At 41.3% G+C, this 21,072-nt stretch overlaps 1 protein-coding gene across 1 annotated transcript in view; it reads right to left on the reverse strand.

Moving 5' to 3' along the window:
* The window catches only part of GTF3C1 (general transcription factor IIIC subunit 1), a 39,875-nt gene that overhangs the window by 14,519 nt on the left and 4,284 nt on the right, over positions 1–21,072 (reverse strand). Inside the window, exons 6-26 of the mRNA XM_021531211.3 lie at positions 20,915–21,038; positions 17,904–18,059; positions 17,185–17,300; positions 15,855–16,179; positions 14,671–14,882; positions 14,033–14,172; positions 12,231–12,384; positions 11,233–11,336; positions 10,812–10,993; positions 10,231–10,497; positions 9,865–10,010; positions 9,376–9,473; positions 7,765–7,861; positions 6,861–7,038; positions 6,329–6,464; positions 5,194–5,329; positions 3,319–3,400; positions 2,485–2,667; positions 1,857–2,014; positions 820–962; positions 553–634 (exon numbers count right to left, since the gene is read on the reverse strand). Of these exons, the coding sequence (XP_021386886.2) occupies positions 553–634; positions 820–962; positions 1,857–2,014; positions 2,485–2,667; positions 3,319–3,400; positions 5,194–5,329; positions 6,329–6,464; positions 6,861–7,038; positions 7,765–7,861; positions 9,376–9,473; positions 9,865–10,010; positions 10,231–10,497; positions 10,812–10,993; positions 11,233–11,336; positions 12,231–12,384; positions 14,033–14,172; positions 14,671–14,882; positions 15,855–16,179; positions 17,185–17,300; positions 17,904–18,059; positions 20,915–21,038 (3,219 nt within the window). The remainder of the gene's footprint in view (positions 1–552; positions 635–819; positions 963–1,856; positions 2,015–2,484; positions 2,668–3,318; positions 3,401–5,193; positions 5,330–6,328; positions 6,465–6,860; positions 7,039–7,764; positions 7,862–9,375; positions 9,474–9,864; positions 10,011–10,230; positions 10,498–10,811; positions 10,994–11,232; positions 11,337–12,230; positions 12,385–14,032; positions 14,173–14,670; positions 14,883–15,854; positions 16,180–17,184; positions 17,301–17,903; positions 18,060–20,914; positions 21,039–21,072) is intronic.

The raw sequence follows: 21,072 nt of genomic DNA on the forward strand, positions 1-21,072 counted from the left end.
CTGAAAAAAATTCTGAAAAGCAAAATGGAATTGCTTGCACTGAAAGTGTAAACAACTTTTCAATTTGAAATTATGGTTCATTTAAATGGAAAAAAAAAAGAAATAAAATCTTTTGGCTGCTCAAATCAAGTCTGATAAATTTGCTCGTGTTCCTGCACTCATTCACAGAAGCTAAGGTGACAGTTCAACACACAACTGGAATAAAAATAAAAAATTACAGAACAAAAACATTTTCTTGCTCAGATAACAATGTGTCTGAAAGGATAAAAAAAAGAATCAGAAGATAGAGATGTTTAGTCATGGATATTTATAAACAAGCACATTGAAAACACACAGTGGTTGTTGCACAGGGGGCTGTTTATGTGCCTTTGGAAAGCTGCCCTGTGTCCACTTTATCCCAAACCAGCAATGATGCTGCATTTTTACAGTGATGCTATTTTTAAAATAGCTAAGGGTTCAAGGAAGAGAAAAGGCATGAAATAACAGTGCAAGTACTCAGTAATTCAAACAGCATAAGGTACTCTATAAACTTTTGGAATACTTCCCTCCTACCTGTGGATCTTCATAATTATTTTCTCTATTCATGAAATCATCAATAAGGGCTTTATCTTGGTAAACCTCAGCAAGGCAAACTCTGCAAGAGATACAATTGAAGGTGTTGCTCAGAGCTGAAATTTTCCCAGTTCAAAACAGATCTGACAGCAGCAGGGTGCAAGCAAGATGAAATTTTTAAGTGCCATGAAACAAAAGAAATATGTAGGAGGACCATGTCCCTCCAGGAGAATATAGCCTATATCTACAACACAGAAAAGTTCTTACTTGTAATTGAGGTAGGTCTGTGGGTTTCTGACAATGTAGCGGGCTCTGCGTCCCACGGAATGGGAGGTTTTATCCAGAGACTCCTCGAAGCTGGAGTGCATCAGGTCCCTCACCACCTGCCAGGGCACGAAGGGCCCTTTCACCTGCAGGAGGAACAGAGTGTCTGCAGTTCAACCTCTGTGTGCACAAATATGGTGAGAAGTCCTGGCAGGTGAAATGTGTGGGCAGCACCCAGCAGCTCTGTGCTGGTCAGACAATACCCTTTTCTGACCCAGAGATGGGGCACCTGAGAGGCGTTTTCAAAACTTTCATTCCATTTTCAGTCTCATGAGAAGGCTGAGACAATGCAGGTGTTATAACTCATGCCATCACCATCAGCAGCCAACCATTTCCTAATTACAATACCTTATAAGTGTTTCTTGGCCTATCAGCTTTTGCCACACCATGCTGTAAATGCCTTAAAGGCAATTATCTGAAATTACCCCTCGTGGATCTTACTACAATGCATCTTTCATAGATCTATTTCTCCAAAGTATTCAGTCTTATTTGCAAGGTCATCCTTTGAAGATGGAGTTTTTCTAGTTCAATTTCTCTCTCAACAGTATCTGTCCTATTCCATGGCATTTCTAAGTCAGCATTTCTTATCTCAAAGTTTGCATACACATGCACACTATGTGGGCCTTCTGTCAGGCCCTGATAACTCTACAAATCCATTTCCCACATTTCTCCCTCTCTCGGACAGAAGAAACTTTGATGGTCTTGTATACAAGAAGTACATATACTTGTATACAGTGAAGTACATAAGGTACTATCACTGATAGTGTTATGATAATAATCAATGCACATAAACTTATTTTGTAAAGCTCTTTTAGCTAAGATGCAAAACTCTATCCTTTAAACAAGTCGTCTGACATGATCCATCGTTGTTTTAATTTGATTTGTCAAATCTCTCAGTTTTTGAAGTTGTTTGCGGATGGATACAGGATGGTTAGACAAGCTCATACACCACAGTCTTTCAAAATGAGCAGTGCTCACACCTTGGCATTGAGCACGTGGCTGGCAATCCTGCAGAGCATGAGCAGGCTGTCCTCCTGCACCGTCCAGGTGACGCGCAGCCGTGTCATCCTCAGCAGGGCACTCTGGTCAGCCTTGTCGTGGTAGCGCAGCCGTTTGCTTTTGTCTGCAGAATCCTCTTCTGACAAACCCAGGGAAACAAGACATTTATCTCAGCACCTTATATTCTGATTAACTCAAACTTCTAGCACAGGCTCAGCACCAGTTCAAATTTATAAGAATAACAGACAAGCAGGGAAGGAAGTTGCAGTCTAGAAGTGAAATGCAGCAATAGCCCTCCCAGGCATGAGAAAACAAACATTTTAATTGGCAAAATGACAGCCTAGAGCATCATTCCATGAGGAATCTTTAAGCCAGCTATCAAGAGCTGATCATGGATTGCAGGGAGCTTCTTGGGCACAAACTCCATGAGGGTACCTGCAGCCTGTGCAGCTGTGGCTCACACACAGCTCATGGGACACCTGAGGCTTCCCAGTGACTGAGGCAGCACAGACATGGCCACACAGCTGCCCTGTCGCACACCCTCTTTGCCAAAGCAGCTTCCTGCATGCCCAGGCATAGTAAAGAATGCTGCTTTTTCCTGTTTCTTACCTTTTTTTTTCTTCTTTGTCTTCTTTCCAACATCTTTCCTAAGCCTCTTCCTCTTTTGGCTTTTTCCACCTCTCACTCGTTTTGTTCTATCCTGGGTTGGTTCTTTAGTTATTTCAATACATTCTTTCTGGATAAGTGACTCTGATCCTACCTTTGCTTCTCCCAAAATATTAATTTTGTTACCTAAAATGACACATATTTACAGCAGTGGAGCTTTTTAGCAATGACATTCTACAATGTTAATACAAGGTATAAGAGACCAAATGACAAATTTCAGTAAATTGAAAAGACAGATGCCCTCTCAAAATTGCTCTTTGTTAGTCATGTCATTTCATGCCCCTTCTCAGCAGCTCCCAGAATAAATTCCTACATTAATGAGGAATCATCAAGTAATTAAGCCTTGTTTACAGTGCACAAACACAAGGGAACAGAGCTCAGATTTTACATTCAACCTGACGCATTTTCCCCTCCTTAGCTCACACATTAGGCTGGGTAACAATGCTACAAAACATTGGTCCCTCTGGACTTTCTGCAAACTGCACATCAGAAATTACAAAGGAGAGAAATTATTGTTTTGTAAGAATTTATCTACACATCTATTTTACAGCCCCAGAAGTATTCTAGATCATTGTAAGGGGACAGGACCAGCCCATGTTATCAATACTAGGTAAAAAATTATTGTTCCATTTAGCCAGTAATAGGGAATGAAATCATTTATCTGTTTTACTGCCCCAGGAACATCCCAGATTACTAGAAGGGGACAAGAACAACCCACACCCTTCATGCTGGGTTTGACAAAGGCAGGAGGAGCTGTGGCAGAGTCTCAGGCCTTACCTCCAGTACTGAGTGGCAGGGAGTGCTTGGTGAGGAAGGTTTGGAGTCTTGCTGTCAGCCCATTTTCAGGAACTGTATTTTCCTAAGACAACATAACATTAAAAAAGGTGACATACAAAAGGGATGCAATGGTTTTAACAACAATTTACCTTTATAATCTGAGTAGTGTCAGAAAGAAATTTTCCATTTAAAGGAAAAGCTCCCTGGCTATAAGAAAGAAATAATTTGTATTATTACTACCACACATTAGAATGGCTCCAGAGATTTTCTTAAATCACACTGGAATGACCACTAGACTGTAAAGGTTAGAAATCTCAAGTTTAAAAGCAGTAATTACTGGAAAATAAATTCTCAATTCTTTCATTGCTACAGAGGCTGAGCAGAGTTTGCTGTAAAATGGTGTTAACATTTTAAATTTCAAATAACTTCTAAAAAGCACAAAACCAAAATGCAAGCACAAACACTGAGTAAATGCCTCCTATAAGTACATTCTGCCCATCCTAAATCTGAGCCTGAACCAACTGCAGTGGATTGAGAGCTCTGCCATTCTCTGCTAAACCCATTTCTCTTGTGTGGAGTTCACTGGGGGCACAAGTTGGTCACAAGATGTGGAGAAGAAAGCAGAGACCAACGAGCTGCTGGAGGTTGTGTTCTGCTCAACAATGAGGTGACTGAACAACAGACAGAATTAAGAGTGAAATGATCCTGCCTGAGGGAAATAAATTAGCAACTCTAATTTTACATCCACTGATAGGCTCTGATTTGTCCACTGCTTAGGGGAGAGTAATTACAGGCAGTTCTGTGCAAGTTCCTGCTCAATGCCTGGTAATGGTGAAAAAGCAAGAAAATGTATACAAGTTTTAGGGAAGTAAAGCAATACAAAGCAGCTAAAAAAAAAATCTGTGCTGGGCCACAACCTTAAAGCATTCTCAGATTGTATTTCCACCTTAAAAAGGAGAGGTATAACTGTCACAAGCTAAAAAAAAGGCAACAAGAATAATTAAAGACAGGACAGTTCTGGGAATAGTAGATTCAGTCTTAAAAAAGGTGATGAATATGAGATACATAAGAGTTATTTACAAAAATCCAGTAGAAAAATGCAGAAAATGAGAAAGAAAAATGAAGTAAGAAAAATGAAGAATGTATTTTTCACAGCTTCCCACAGTTCTACAATTACTGAAGACATCAAAAAGTAATTTGAGCTTAAGACATCAAAAGGAAGTGATGGCACATACCAGGAATTTGAAACTTTTTGTCACAGGAGGCTGGAGATAGTAAAGACTTACATATGCACAAAACGCAGACAAAGTAATGCAAAAAAAACCCAAAACCCATTACTGGTTTGAAACATCAGCCCCAGATTTAGAATGGCCTTGAGCTAAAATTGCAGACAGCTGGGAGAGCATCCTGAGGAAATATCCCTTGCTCTTACAAGATTCCATGAGACAGGACATTAGCCAGAATTCTGATTTGCATGTGTTGGGCTCCCTAGTTGTATTTTTATTTATTCACTTTTTTACTTTTTTTTTTTTCCTTGTGTATTTCCTTGTTTTGGACATTTTGCTTTTGCCTGAGAGCTTCTACATTCCAGAAAGGAAAGAGGAACCACTGAGTAATGTGAACTGCTTGCTCATTTAAGTATTTCTTGTTTGGTTGAATGCACTAAAAATTCATGGTCAAATTCAGTTCTCAAATAAAATTTATGTCCAATTCTTTCATTCACTTCAGGACCAAGATTTGTGAACATCTGACACTCATTTTGTTCCAGTGCTGCAAACTCTTACTGAGAACATGCAAACGGTATGAATTTGGTGTCACTACCTCAACCTTAAGAACATTAAAATTTGGAGAAGTGCATAAATTTTAAATACTCACCTTCCTGGTCTTGTTGATGATGTAGCTTGTCCAGATCCAATTGCGTTTCAGATGCCCATAAAAGCTGGAATCCAGACCTGCAGCTCCCAGCCCATCTCCAGGGATGGATCCATCATCAACCACCTCCCTGCTGCCTCTACCAGCAAGAGGAACAAAACCCACAGGAATTATTTTGTACAGATTTCTTCTCAGAGCTCTTAACTGGTGTGCAATGTGCAGAACTCTCCCTCTGCCCTCCCAGTTTAGGGGGTAATATTACATCATTAATTATATCCCAAAACTGTTTCTTAAAGATGTCGCAGTCACCCCAGCCTAACTCAAGTAAACACCAGAAATCCAATTTAATAGATTTACTGCAACACAAAGAGACCATATGCAGAAGTTCAAGCAAAGATCAGTGGAACTGGGTCCCTCAACTCCATTATTTTTTTTAAGATAACTTGATATATCTACCTGCAACATGGAACTAACTGAAAATATTTTTAAACAGTCTGTTTATGGAAACAGAACAGAATATTAACAGAGCTAAACCACAGCGCACAGCACAATCTAAAAACTTTAGCTGAGGTTCTGCATGGCTGTCATAAGTAGTGAGCATGCAATCCTCCCAGGTATTCTGGGTGTGATTAGGCAGAAGATTAAATGCTCCAGAGATCACCTTCAGATCACAGTGCACATTAGAAATTGATCTGCAACCAATTACAGCCAAGTGCAGCACAAAGGGACAGGATTCAGAATGTGGTAATGGGGAGCTGCTGAAGCTACGTGAGATACCATGATATAAAGCTTAGGAACAGAAAACCTTTCCATTTGTTGCTCCTGGCATTCAGAATACTTGGGAAGCATTCCCTCCCTCCCACCTCTGCTCTCCTCAGGACTCCTGCAACACAGACCTGTACTGCTCTGAAAGGAAATCCCAATCTGTTCATCCCATCCCTCCAGCACACAACCTGCCTGGCAGCCAAGTTATTTGGAACATGAAACAGCATCTCCTTGGACTCAGTTCACCTCTGAACTCCACAGAACACCCAGCTGAGATGCTCCAGCCTCAAGGGCTTTTGCTGTTGAGTAACATCCCCATCCCTGCACAGCTCCTCTGCCCAGCTCCAGCAGCTAGCGGGGCCAGGTGACCTACGTGGTGTATTCCAGCATGGCACACTTTCGTTCCAGGTTGTGTTTGTTCACTGCTGACTCCTGCTCCTTTTCCACATCCAGGGCAGTCTCCTCCCCTGCAAGGCTGCTCCTCTTTGTCCGAGGACAGCGGACAACTCCTGGACAGACAAAGGGGTTTCACTCTCAGCATGACAGCTCAGAATTCAACTTATCTTCAATCCACCTTGTTCAGGTAAACTACTGCTCCCACATGGTACTGCCAGTTTTACCCCTTGTCAATACAACATGCCTGCTTCTCACAGAGAAGGGCTACTGTCAACTTTGGTATTTCCAACAGGGGCAGCAATTTTGAACACAAGTGGATCACAACTTCATACAATTATATGGACACAGGTCACAACTTTTTTTTTTTTTTTGGGATGCAAGAACAGGACAACATTCCAAAACAATAGAAGTGGAAAACCAGAGCCTGGCTCAAGTTTTAGGAAGGGAAGAGTAACTGTGGTGTGCCCAGAAGGGGCAGAGGGGGCTCAGGAGGTCCAAGTGTGCCATACCCAGTGGTGTGTTCAGGCAGACACACTGCAGGTCGAACCAGAAGTTCTCCAGGTCCTGCAGGGTGTTGAGGACGTACCAGCGCCGCTCAAAGGGGCGGCTGCTCTGTGCCAGGTTGTAGTGCAGGTCACAGATGGTGGTGTCCACAATCACAGCATTTCTCTTCATGTACACAAACACCTGCCAGACACAGCACAGCTCAGGCTGAAAACATCACTGAAACTGCCTAATTAGCAGGACACACAGCAACTTCGGACTGGACAGTTTCTGTCTTTGCTGTTTTTAGCCACTGCTCTGACAGAGGCCACACCCATTCCCACATTATTGCACTGTATTTCCAAATTCCCTTGACAGCAATTCAGAAATGTCCTTTCTAGATTTAGAACAGCTTATTTTCTCCCTTGTGCACAGAATATTTCAAGTTTCCGAAGAGTGGCTATTTCCTGCAAGTCCTCACTTGGGGTTGGAATGGATGTGTTTAGGGCCTCATTACCTTTCTTATCCTCCTAAGTCTGGTCTGCTTTCTCCTTTGCAGGTGCTCTCTATCTAAAAAGATGCATATGAATCTCATTATTTTACTCTGGTCAGTGCCTTTATTCTGTGTTAGACATCTAAGCTTAACACCTTGACAGAAAAGAATGTGTCATACTGATTTTTCATTACGTCTTTCCAGTCTGGGACCTCCTCCACTGCACATTATTGTGTGCAGTGTTCAGCATTATACATTTGAGTAGTTCCTTTCCAGAGAAAAGAGGTAAAAAAATACCTGCACAACTTATAGTATCACTTGGATTTGGAGATTTGCACATACATCTGAATCATCAGTACTTCATTCAAGGTAATTATGAACCCCAGAACTTGAGCGATTCATGAAGAGTAATTGCCTTTAAAATTTTTTAAAATTACCTGGTCTTTGTCTTGAAACTTCTCTGTTGGGCCAAACTGCAGCAGTCCCATGTAACATAATCTTTGAAGGTTTTCTACCACTGAGAAGATGTACCTCCTGTAGCAATGGTAGGAGTGTTAAAGGTAGCACTCATGAAAACAGAGAAGTGATACCAGAAAATCCAACATTTTCATGCAGCAACCTGAGCTTTCAGCAAACCACCAAGTTATAGAATTTCTGAAGTGGTATTTCTGCTTGAATTATCAGCCTATGGAAAACATGTAATACCCCAAGGGTCCAAATTTCCTCTCCTAAAATCAGAAACCCAATATTTTTAACAAAATACTAAGCAAAACTTTACTAGCAAAAAAGAAAATTAGGCAGAAATAACATATGTAAAAATGAATTAAATATGGTCAACAGCAGATCTGCAGACAATTTTATGTTATGTAAAGAAGACAGGAGAAAGAAAACATGACTGCTAAATACAGGCCTTCATATGTGTATGTATGAAGAACTGGAAAATGATTCTTGGAGCTCAGATTGTTTAAAATTATTGTTCCAAGAAACTGCTTTCAGTTGCTCAAAGCTTTGGCAGAGCAGAAAGTGCAGCATTTTCCATCCTGCATACCTACATGTATGGCAAAATTCTGGCAGTTGCAGGAACCTTCTGCAAGATTTAGTTTCTGAGTTTGTAAAAAATTAGCTTTGCCCACATTTAACTTCACTAAGATCTAATTAAATGCAGTTAAATGGGAGTTGGATTTTGGCAGGAGTTTTCTCTGGGGGTCAGAAAGATCAAGCTTAGACATTTGGCTCAGTTAGCAATTTTAGTGAAAGGAGGCTGAAGAGACAGCTTGGTTATGTATCATATTGTTTTGCATCAACCCATCAGATGGAGCCTGCAGATTTCAGAAAATGCCATCAATGCAGTTTCTAATTGCTAAGATTTAACAATAGGTTTGGAATTGCAAACCTGGGCTCCCCATGAGCCTTAGCTGCTGATAGTGCCCAGCCTTGCTCCCTCACCAAAGGCATATGTGCAGGTTTGGGAAATGTCATGTAAACCTCCAACCATTCATAAATTTTCAGCAGTGACTTTCTGGGGAAAACTAACATGGTGCTCTTGGTTCCACATATTCACATCACTTTCCTTTCTTCAGTCCAACCTCAAGTTTTACATCTCCTACAAGAGAAATGGCAAACCATGGCAGATGTGCCACAGAGAGTATGAGGAGAAACTGAATGTGTGAGAAGCAGGAGCTGGGAAATGTGGCAACTCTGGAAAGATTTATGAAGGACAGCAACACTTAGACCCTATTAAATTCTGAATTTAGCATCAGTCAGGAGTGTGTTTTATACAGAAGCAACATCCTGCTGATGAGTTATGAAGGACAGAACCTCTCAGTTCTCAAGCACTGCCTGACAGCATACATGAATATTGTTTATTAGTTTCTTATTACTTGCTATTTGGGAGAGAAAAATACAGTTTGGCACACTATCCTTTGAGGATTGATGGTCCTTGTCTTAAGTGCCACAGTTCTCTTTGACACAAACAGGAAATAACTGAGAAAACAATCAGCCACTGTTGGCTCTTCTCTAGAGCCACTTATTTTGACTCAGCTGCTTACCTTTTGTAGAGGAGCTGCTGTCGGACTGGCCTTGGAAGAAATCTGATCAGAGTGTGCTTTTTTATTGGATCATTTAAAAAATCCTCCAGACCTTCCACCTAGATTATTTTAGAAGTTAAGCAAAATGCAAAACGTAACTATCCCTTCAAGTATAAAGCTTTGCTACCAGAATTGCCTGATAAAATATTTTCTAAGTAAACCTTACTGCTTTTGTAAAATGCTTAAACATTATTCTTGTTAATCAATAAGGCAGAAGATTCAGTGAGATTATAAAAAGCTCCTGGCAAAATAGTATCTTAAGAATTTGTAGTATTACAGGGCTATACATTTTTCAGTGAGCCTGTAAAAAGCAACTACTTTTTCTGTAAAAGACTGAAGTGTCTCCTCTCCAGGGTCTAGTTTTGCTAAAACAAATTGAGGGGATATTTGTTCCAGCCCATAGGTACAGCTGACATCATCAGACTGAAGGAAAAGACAAGAGCATCGTACCTTGTAGCTGACTTGTACAATCTGAACAAAGACTGAGAGGGGCAAGCAGAGGAGGATGTCACTGACCAGAGCCCATCCAAAGCCAAACTCCCCGTGCACGGGCAGGGGAGGGATGTAGCGCATCCACGACGAGTCATCCACGTACACTGCCAGCAAGAACACACCACAGCCAACACTTACACCCAGAGCTGCACTCTGACTGCTCAAGCACAACACAACTGGCAGTTCACAGTCTGAAAATCCAAAATGACCTGAACATTCTCTAAACTCTTGATATTCAAACCTTTCTGAAGTAGACTTCTATCTGTTTTGCAGTGTTGAACCTTGGTAAGGTCTGTAGTAAAGTCAGGATGCGCCACTTCTTACCTGTTTGATTAGACAGATCTACTTCAGTCTCGTGTGCAGAGCTCTCAGGATTCACCACACTTGTCACAATTTCTAAGGTCCCATCTGGTTGTGCTTCAATTACAGCTGCATTCTCATCAGGCCTTTGTGTTTTCTCACCGTCACTACCTCCTTTTTGCCGTGTTTCATTTAAAGGATGTCCATAAATTAAGTACCAGAGGAACATGTGGACCATTTTTAAACGGGGCATTTTGGGAAGAAAGCCAAGAGAACGTCCAAGTCCTGGAACTGGGAGAGAAGATTAAAGACCAAATAGAAATAAAAAGAGAATTAGAGCAGGAGAAACAGCTCTCTATGCAAAACTAATATGAAGAAAAGTAGAAGGAAAGATGGGCAGTTGAAAGTAAATATAAGTTACAAATAGTAAAGAAGTAGTAGTAAAGACAAATGCTCCAGTTCATGATTGTAAAAAACACAAGCAGCTAAGAAAACATTGGATAAGTTAGTTTGGTTTAATATAAACATCTTAGGAGACATGTGGAAATTATTATTAATAATAAATGGGAGGTGAAGGATGACAGAAACCCCAAAGTTGGCTGTACCTGTAACAGGGTGATAGTTCTTTAGCTGTGTTACTCCCATTTTATCATCAGGTTTTCCTGTCCGACTATTATCAGCTTTACATGAGTTTTCTTGCGTATTTCCTGAATCAGGAACTGCCTCTTGTCCCTGGTTTTCTTCCTCACCATGGTCCTGTGATGTTGGTGTCTGGGGGACTTTAATCCTGTAGTAAAACCACACAGCACTTAGATAAAAAATAAGCAGAGCTTAATTCCTGTCTTCCCTGACTTGAGGAGATACCAGCACATCGCCTCAGCTTCACAATTCCATTTCTCTGTTGCTAGAGAAGAGGTTGTTTGCTTGGTTGGTTTTTTTGCTTACCTTGTGTTTATTTCCTCTGCATTTTTGCACATCTTAGATAAGCCAAGCTCCCCCAAGCCATCCCAGGCATCCCTGACTTGCCTGTTTGCGGTGCTGGAGTTGGAGATGCGGAACCGCACCTGCTCGATCGCGCTTTTCACCAGGGGATCACTGGGACTCACTGAGGGGTGCACAACAAACTCCACCTGTCCACAGCAGCACAACACAAACAAAGGTGTCTATGGACATACTGGCTCTTAATCAGATGCATAATCCTGAGATTAACAGTTAATTTATATTTTTGAATGAAAATTCCTGTTGCTACTTTGCATTAAACAAGAGGTCAAACTACATAGTCATACCAATAAATCACTAGTGACATTTCTACAAACTTTGGGGTTTGGGTTTTTAAAAGCTGAAATATCTGAGAAACAAATATTTTGACTTGTAAATATTAGGCTGAGAGTGAAAAATGAAAAGTCAGAGCTCATTAGGTGAAAGGCCAAGCTAACACATATTGCTGTTGCAAGCACACACACAGTTCAGATTGGTAAACTGTAATCTGTGCTCTACACTAATTATGCAGCAGGTAATTTTCAGTGGATTCAATTCTCTGCTTATGAGAATTTCACACTAGAGTAAGTGACAAGTCTCAACTCTACAACCAGACATCTGACTTCCATAAACCTAAGTAACAGCAGATTTTTGTTTTAAAATTAAAAATCACATTCTATAAATTTCAACTCAGAAGCTCACTGAGGATATTTCATACACTCTTGGCTTTCAAAAGGGGCTTAAACAGATTTTTTGGTGCAGCCTGTCAGTGCAGGGAAAGAACCATGAATCACAGAACAGATAAGCAGCAGAACCTCTGGGAAGGGAGATTCAGAGACTTTGATCTCTGGCCTGTTCCTTGGTCTCAATTATCTGCAGCCGAATAATGGAAAGCAGTGATCTGGTTCTCACAGTAGCTTAGTTTGACATGAAGCCTCTGGGTAGGTAGCTCCACTGTGGGTTCTGCTGAAAGAAGTCACCCATGCACTCCAGCAGAAAGGTCCAGGGCACTGTGAGACATGAGATGAAGGCTGTGTCTGTGTCACCTTTTTGCTGATGCCATCCTGGATGACCGTGGTGCGGTAGAGCCTGAGGAGCCCGTCCCGCGCCAGCCTCTGCACCAGCCGCACGATGGACTTCTTGCAGCACTTGGTGGAGACACCTTCTTGCTTCTCTTGATCCATCACCATCTTCTGAAGCCTAAAAGATGCCAAAGATACCTTGCATTTTAAGGCCAGCAATGCTCCAAACAGCCTAAGTGGTTTGTTAGAGGATGTGGGGTAAATTGCCATTTCTTTCCCTGCTCCCTATTCCCTTCTGCTGGAGACAACTGGAACTTTACTTCCCATTTCAGCTCTATTTTCTTTGTACTCAAGCTTTTCCTTGTTAGGGGAGAACTGCTGTTCTGATGACAGCAAATTCTCAATGACTGATTCCCCTGTGCATGGCTACAGTGCAATTACGAATGTAGTCTCCTTAAGGTCAGGAGAAACTATAGCTTTTTTAGTGGTGATTTAACAAATGCAGTCAGTTCTTGCAGTTGTGAGCTCAATTCAGCTTGAGGCAGAAAGTTTATTCAGTGGTTTCAGAGCACAGAAATGACTCCTGCATTCACAATGTGGATACAAACACACATATCCCACCACGTGAAGCCAGCTCCCTTCTCCCTTCTTCCCTTGCCACAGCTGGCAGGGGTTTGCTCACACCTTTCTCTCCCCATGCCTGCTCCCATGCTCTTTCCCACAAATGTCCCAGGCCCTAATTCTGGGCTCTTTCAGTACTGGGGAATCAATTCTGAAAAAGACCTAGAAGATAACAAGGAATTAAGCAATAACTGAATGTACACATGGACTTCAACTGTCCTGAAAGATTACCACATCCTGGTAATTAACAAATGGAAGGCAAACAACAGTAAATTTCCTTGGCAGAGACTGGGGAGGGACAGAACTTCCACTGATTCTGAGGAACCTGTGAGGAACCTGTTGGCAGCACTGAAGGGACAGCAGAGACCTGAAATAGCCTCCAAGCCTGCGCTTGGATGTGACTCAATCAATCACTGCTGAGGCTGGTGCCAGATGAGGCTCTAATTTTGTAACACTGCAATTAAACAAGGTGACAGAAGGTTTCAAAATTCTCAGACCAGAGGAGAGTAAGGCCATGATTTTTGACTAAATTCCTACAGCAAGCAGCCCTGGGTATACTGACATGCCAGGATCTTCTGTGCTGACACAGAAGATGGATGGTGTAATCCTATTCGTGACAACACAGTACTGCCAATTTAGAATCCAACAGAGCACCAGAATTTCCATTTCTTTTCAGAGGTGAAATCTTAAAGGGATGAAAGACATTATAACATTTAGGGAAGTATCTTCAGCTCAGATAGGGTGTCAGGAGAAGACATACAACACCACATAAAACTGTACTGAAAAGCAAACTTTGAGGGCCTTGCTAGAATGCCAGTGACCAGTGATGAGTGACATGAAAACCTGAGTCTCTCCGGTCCATACAGAACAACACATGAACAAGTTTTGAAACCACAGAGATAAAACTGATGCAGATGTAAGAATCCTGCAGCAGGGAAGCGCTGTACCTTACAATGTGACCTCAAGTTTGGCACACTGTGAATGGACAAATAAGTTCTTTGATCTGCATTTATGAAACATACAACAAATGAAAGCGCTCTTGTGTAATTATCTGCATGGAACTATTGTTGCTCCCAAAGAGCTGATGAAGATTCAACCACCCTCTCCATCCTTACAGCAACGGTGCAGCAGGGACAAGCCAAGGCAGAAGGGAATAAGCCCCCCGTGCTCCCAGCAGCCCCGAGGGGAGGCTCAGCCCTGCTCACGTGAAGAGGCTCTCGATGAGGCGCAGGTTCCGCACGGCCTCCACGATGAGGTTGCGGCGCTTCAGCAGCCTGTAGGTCTCGTGGGACCGCTCCAGCGCCACCGCCCTGGCGCGCTTCTCCTTCCTGGGGCCACAGGGCTTCTGGGGACAGCACAGCACATCAACAGGGGACACCAACCAGCCTGGCTGCAGCCCAACAGGGCTCCTCACGCAGCAACAGCTGAGCAGTTCCCCGTTCAGATGGATTTATTTATAATAAACTACTCAGATAAAGATTGCCTCTTATCTCCCCTTCCCAGGAAGGCAGACAGGGGATGATAAGCAGCCCTTGTGTGCTACATTAAGCTATGACACACAGTCAGCACAGAATTCAGAAGGCACCAGGAAACTAACCCAGAACTGTATTTTGGACATCTATCCTCCTATCTCCTGGAAAATTTTCACTTATATCTGCAATTCAGTGCAGCCAAAATATGAATGTACTTTGAAATTAATTTTAAAAACGGCAAAACAATTTGATAAATAAACACAAAAACTTTAGTTTGAAGTCTTGCTATAAGAACACAAAACTTAGCTCAGACAGCTAAGATATACAATATCTTTGTATAAACAAAAAGATATTAAGACATGTGATTTTACCTTAGGATCTTCAAGTCTGACTTCCTCTACCTCAGCCACATCTCCATCTTCATCCGTGGGATGAGCACAGGTAGAAACACTGGACTCCTGCTTTAGTGTTCCCAAAGTAGAACTATCCCCTGAAATGCTGTCTGGGAGCTCCTCAGGATCTTCAAGAATTTGAGGGGAAGGCTGCTTCTTCCCCTGAGACTTCACAGCTGTTGGCTTGGAGCCTGGTTTGAGAACAAAAAGCCTTGTAATTGTTCTGCTCTCCCTGTTCAGCTTTCTCTCTAAGAGGCATTTTCCATCTACCCAGGTTGCTGCACTTAAAAGCCTTCTGCTACACTTTCCATACATTCCACCCTGCTGGAAGCAGTGGTTTGACCATGAAAGACTGCATTCAGCCTCCAAAAGTTAAGCTAAAAAAAAAAGTGAACTCTCTATCATCAAATAATTCTCTCCACTCAGAAACCTTTTCACAGCTTGCAAAGTCATGAAGGGCTTATCCAGAAACTGCTATCTGAAGAAAGGAGAGTTTCTGTCTCAAAGATTCTCAAGTTCTGCCAGAAATACGACTTTTCTGACTCAAAGCAGGATAAGAATTTAATACTACTCCAAAGATAATCTACATAGAAAAACAGAGATCTCCTCTCTTCCATTGGAGTTTATCAGAGAAGTTGTAGGAACATCTAAATAGGTTTAAAAAAATTTAGTAAAAAAACCCCCACGCTATTTTTAAAAAAGTATGTCCCCCAAAGGCTGGCAGCTTTCACACTAATATGCTCCAAATAACCAAAGAAGAAGTGAAGTAACTAACTTCAGAGGACAAGACATTTTTGTTACAAAATGCTCAGGTGAGTAAGGCTGTGGATTGAGTCATCACAGCCCTGAATATCCAAGGAGCACAGTCTGTGAGCCCAGGGAAAAGAGGAGACATAGCATGGGGTCAGGAGAGGCAGCACAAACACTACTGGGACACAGATACCAGGCCACACTTCAGCCCTGACAGTCTCCAGAGGTTATCACACTTGGTGTTCTAAACCAGAACAATCTGGGAGCAAAGCAGGGAAATAACCAAATAGGCTTAAAAAGAAATATGTGGCCAAAAGCCATAATGGAAGCTAATAACACGTTATTTGTTCTTTAATAAAATGATCCATAATAAAAATGCAGGCTGTTCTCCAGATTTCCAAATCACAAGTTACCTTTGGCTGGTGTTGTCTGCTGGACATCATCTTGGACATGTGGTTTAACTGGAGAACCAGAGCTGGCCTTCTGACCTTTTCCTCTCTTCTTCCTGTCCTTCCCTTCTTCCTCATTGTCAGACTCTGAGGCCACAGTCTCCTCTTCTCCAGGAGATGCATCTTCCACAGGTGGGGAATCTTCTGGCACCAGAGCCAAAGTAACTGTAGCCAGCTGCTCACTCCTGGCCTTCTCCCTCTCAAACTGACGGTTTAAATCACTCTCCTCTGCAAAAATGTAGGAAATGTACTTTGTTGTCCTTTGCCGACCTTCATCCTCCATAAAACCCTGAGAAAACAGTTGCAATGTTATTTTACCACCTTGCTTCTCCATTTTATCAGTGTTCTCCAGCATCAACAGAGGGAAAATGTTCTCAGTGTTCCCCACCCATCAAAAGATATATTTTTTTTCTAAGTAACAAAAATGTCCCTAACCTTCACATAGAGAAATCAAAAGGAATTCTGTGTCTGAAAAATAAATCTGCATTACAAGTGTATTGGAATGAAACTCTTATGGTATGTGGGATGGAGAAAAGTCTGAGGAAGAAGAAACTGTTTATTCGGAGTGGAAATCAATTTTTTTCAGAAAAAAAAAAGTTTGTGAAATAAGAGCACTGCAGCTCTCTGAGTAACTCAGACTTCAGTGGAAGTCTGCCCTGTCGGCTCCAACAGGAGCTTACAAGGATCTACAAACTAACACACCTCACCAATTAATAAGGGAAGATTTCATATTCTCAGCTGACTGGGGGAAAACATCTATAGATATTTCAATGGTTTATACAGCTTGTTTTTAATTCTGCAGAACCTTTTATTGAATGACAAGATTTTTCTAAAAAGATTCCCCATTGAGGAAAGATGGCAATTATCCTGCCTTCATGGAAAGGGACTGTTGGGTGTATACAAGACATGAGAGCTGGATTTGTCTTGTGAAATAAAAAACAGTGAAATATCTGGAAATAAGAAGTTTAATCATCATAACTCCTAGAGAAGTAACTGTTTTGCTCCAGAATTTCCTGGTATTTCAAAGGTTGAATCTTACATGGACAAAGAGTTTTTGAGAAGATTCTTCAGTGCTCTGATTAGTGCAGGTTGCAATCCTCATACTGAACCCTTGTCTTACACACCTTTTCCTCAACTGAATTAATTCTCTTTTCAATCTTACCAGGACTCTCCTACTGTCATTCTAAAATCTCTGCTGTTTCTAATGTTTAAGGTTAACAATGTTATTCCCAGAGTAACCAAAATTGTACCTTCAGTTTCAATAAGTATCTCAATTACTTTATTTTAGCCTCACCTTGACAACTTTGTACCTCTCCAGAAGACGACAGAGCATCCTGGCTTCCAGCTTCCCCACATTCATAGCCAGGCGAAGTTCTGCCTGAGAAATACCTTTGGTTCCTCTACTTTCAACTGTTGCAGAAAGGAAAACAAAAAAAAAAATCTCAGGGAGATAATCTGACTGAATTTTATATATATCTATTTCTATATACATTAATATTTCCCTGAACAACACTATATGCCAGAATAGAAAATTTAAGATTCCCCACTAAATAAAGACAGTTTTACAGACACATAAAATATTCAGCCAAACACTCTCATAAACCACGATTTTACATGAAGCAGTGCCCAGCAGAATGAGGTATGGAGGTGACAGCTTCAAATTAGAAGCATGGATGATTTTTTTTCCCTGGCAGCTTTCCACAGTTAGATATTAATTTCAGCATTTGGAAAGGAAAAGAGATAGGAGAATAATGAACACTGTTTGCTTCATCTTTTCTCATTCCATCACAACATCCTGTTTTTGCTGCATAGTTGCTAAGCTTCCAGGAAGGGCTAACAGGTGGCAGCATCTCCAGTCTAATCTGGATATAAAGCTCATTTTGCTATTTAAAAATTACTTTCTCATACACAAGCAAGCAGAATATAAAAACACCTGCAATAAACACATTTCTTTTATACCACAAGGAGTAAGGAGGTAATGGGAAAAGTCTTCATATGTCTTAAATCACCTACTTAACTGATAAGCCTGGGTGAGCATATCCCTTTCACAAACAATATCCACAGGCTGAACAATTTTTGTGATGATCTCTTCATCATCATCATGATAATCTTCCATTTTCTTCCGAAATTCCTTCAGCAGTTTAAGGCAACGGACCATGACATCAGTCCCTGTGAAAAATGAGTGTTAGTAACAACTCCTAACAAAGTGCAGGGGGAGTGCACAGCTTTAAACAATTTTACTTTTTTCTCAACATGAGGAAGTAGCAGTGCAATGGGGAACAAATGACTAAAGAGAGCTGGGCATTTCTAGGAAAGGTTGGCAGAAGCTTTTCCCTTTGTATGAATCTGGTAATCAGGTGAATCTTTGAGGTGCTCCAGACCTTCACATCTGTGCCAATGCTAGGAATGTCCAGCAGGAGAAACTTCTACAGCATAAATAAATCAATGGAGGGATTAAGTGCTGATCCCCAGAATGACACCTGGAGAACACTTATTTGACTGGGAGATCACTCACTGGGTATTAACCCTTTCCTTTTTACAAGGACAGAACACACTGCTGCCCACCAGCCACAAGATTCTTGTAGGTAATTTAATTTCACATCTTAGCATGCTCCTGTTCATCAGCTGTGCTGTGGTAACTCTCCACTCTCTGGGACATCCCAGCAAAGGGTGGAGTGAGGACAGGTGGCTGCAGGAGAGCTGAGCTCCTGCTGGGCCACTTCACACCAGTGGTAACTCCAACTGGGTTACTGGACACTGCCACCCTGGCAAATTGCAGTGATTCAGCAGCTGCTGCAGCAGCCAGTTCATCCTGCAGCAGTGGGGAGAACACCTCCAGCCATCCCTGCCCCTCTGCTACACACTGCTGTGAAAAGGCCAGGTGAAGGCTTTAGCTGGAATCACTAAGGTTTCAGCTGATGAATTTAATCTTGTGTTTATATATCTGAGCAGTTACTGATGCCCAGCTGACACAAAGTTAACCCACAGTCACTTCACCATGTGACTGTGCTCCAGGCCACATGATATGATTATTTTTCCTCAAGCTGAATCCTTTCCGTAGGATGCTGCTTAGGATTTAAGTGTTGACATTTTGGTAGGGTTGCAAGCACTGTTATTACATCCTTTGTATTTCTACAGCCCATTAATTTTCACTGGAAGCAGTATTTGAAAAAACAAACAAAAAACTCCCCATAGAAAAGAAATCCCCCAAAACAAACCAATTTCTTTTCCTTTAACTCCTGCTGCCCAATAATGTTCTTCCCATAGCAGATGCTCTGGCTTCATCCTCAGTGTGTCCCACATATTTCTATCTTCTTTCCTGTATAACTCCAGAGATTAAACTATCTTGATCTCTGCTGAAAATCAGCTATTATTAATTCATCCTCCTTTAATACCTAGTGTTTTTAAGGCATTTTTGTGGATTTTCAGCTTTTATATCTGTAAGATGGAATTATCATTCAAGTGAAAGATTCATCAAGTGGCATTTTTCCCAACAAATTTAAGCAGTAAATGCAGCTGCTGTTCTGCCAATCTCTGACAGAACATAAAACACAACTGCCTTGGGAGCTGAAACCAGGTTTGTAAGTGGACTTGTATTTTCTTGTCTTTTAAGTAAATACCTTAATTGCAAGTTAAATGCTTTTACTACTGCCTATAAACTGTTTTTAGGAGTGCTGTCTAGTCTTCTGGGTGTTATTTCCAAGTGTATGCAGCTCATTAGAACACCCCTGAAAGACTGGGTCATTTCTCTCTCAGCCAGGCTTGATGCTGTACCTACTTTTGGCCTCTGCTTCTCTTTGTTCAGAATACACAGAGAATTCCTTTCCCCAGACTTAAAAGATTTAAAGGAATTTGTCTTATCGACAGCCTTAATCCAACTCCATGTAATCAGCACTCTTTTTTGTCTTCTGGAATTTTTCATGGTTTTACTGGCTCTTTCACTTGCTCTTTTAAGATCACTCCTATTCACAAAGACTATGTAACTTGCAATGTTTAGTTCATATAAACTTTTTTTTCCTCACAAACACTTCATTATATCTCTAAAACAGACACTTCATCTTTCAGAACTATTTTCTTTTTACCCTGCAAATCTGCCTCTTAGGATTTTCTGTGATAAAAGATTTGGTTCAATTTCCTTCAGGAATTGTATTCATTCCATTGGAGGTACTATCCTTCCTTATACTTTCCATTATTATTTCTTGTAGTTTTTTTTCCCCTTGCAAGTTTTATCTGTATCATTTCCTGAGAACAGTTGCTTTCTTTTGTTCCCTTTCCTCATGCAGTCCTGCTCTTTGTCTCTCCACTACATGTTTGGAAGTTATCAGCAGTTCCTGTGAACCAATTAAATTGGCATTCAAAACTGGTTATGCATTAAACCACCCTTCAGCAGACTGTGGCTTTTTTGGATAGCAGTTTTGGGTATCTCATGTACCTCAACCCTGTTATCAGCTCAGCTGGTGAGATAATAACGCCAAAGGTGTGGGTTTGACCCCTGTATAGGCCATTCACTTAAGAGCTGGGCTTGATGATGCTTGGAGGTCCCTTCAAACTCAGAATATTCTGTGTTCCGTAAATTCCAAGTGCTGTAAAACCTTACTTCCATAATTTGATGGGAAATTTTTCAGAGAAGCTTTGCATTCTCATGACTTTCAGGAAAAGTCATAACCAAGAACAGTGGGGTTTTAACTTATTTCATAATGAGCCTTCTTTCCAACATTAAGCTTTTTTGTTTGTCAAATTTATTGACTTGTCATTTGACTTCAACCTGAAAGGTCAGCAGACTGCTTTGTTCCTACTCTGTATGGGCTTGAGCAGTCTTATCAGGTCCCAAGACCACAGCTTACACAAAAAATCTGTAACATATCTTAATTCAAGTGGGCTGCAGCATTTTAACTTTAGTAGCCCACTTATCTACCTAATTGCATGGACAGATTTCTTACTTACACCTCTTTTAATTTAAGATATGAAACTCATAGATAGAATGGCATCAACATGATCACACAAAAAGAGAGCAAAACCAAGACCTTTCTTTGTCTTGTAGGGTCCTCCACTGGGGTTTATGTCTTGCAAGGGGACAGACACAACTTTGGCCAGACCAGCATTCATCATGTAGTGATAGAGACGTTTGAAGGTTCTCTCACAAAGGCCCTGATGCAAAGAGAAATGGCAAAAGTCATTGCAG

This window comes from Lonchura striata, chromosome 16 (assembly GCF_046129695.1).
Source record: "Lonchura striata isolate bLonStr1 chromosome 16, bLonStr1.mat, whole genome shotgun sequence".
Lineage (NCBI taxonomy): Eukaryota > Metazoa > Chordata > Aves > Passeriformes > Estrildidae > Lonchura > Lonchura striata.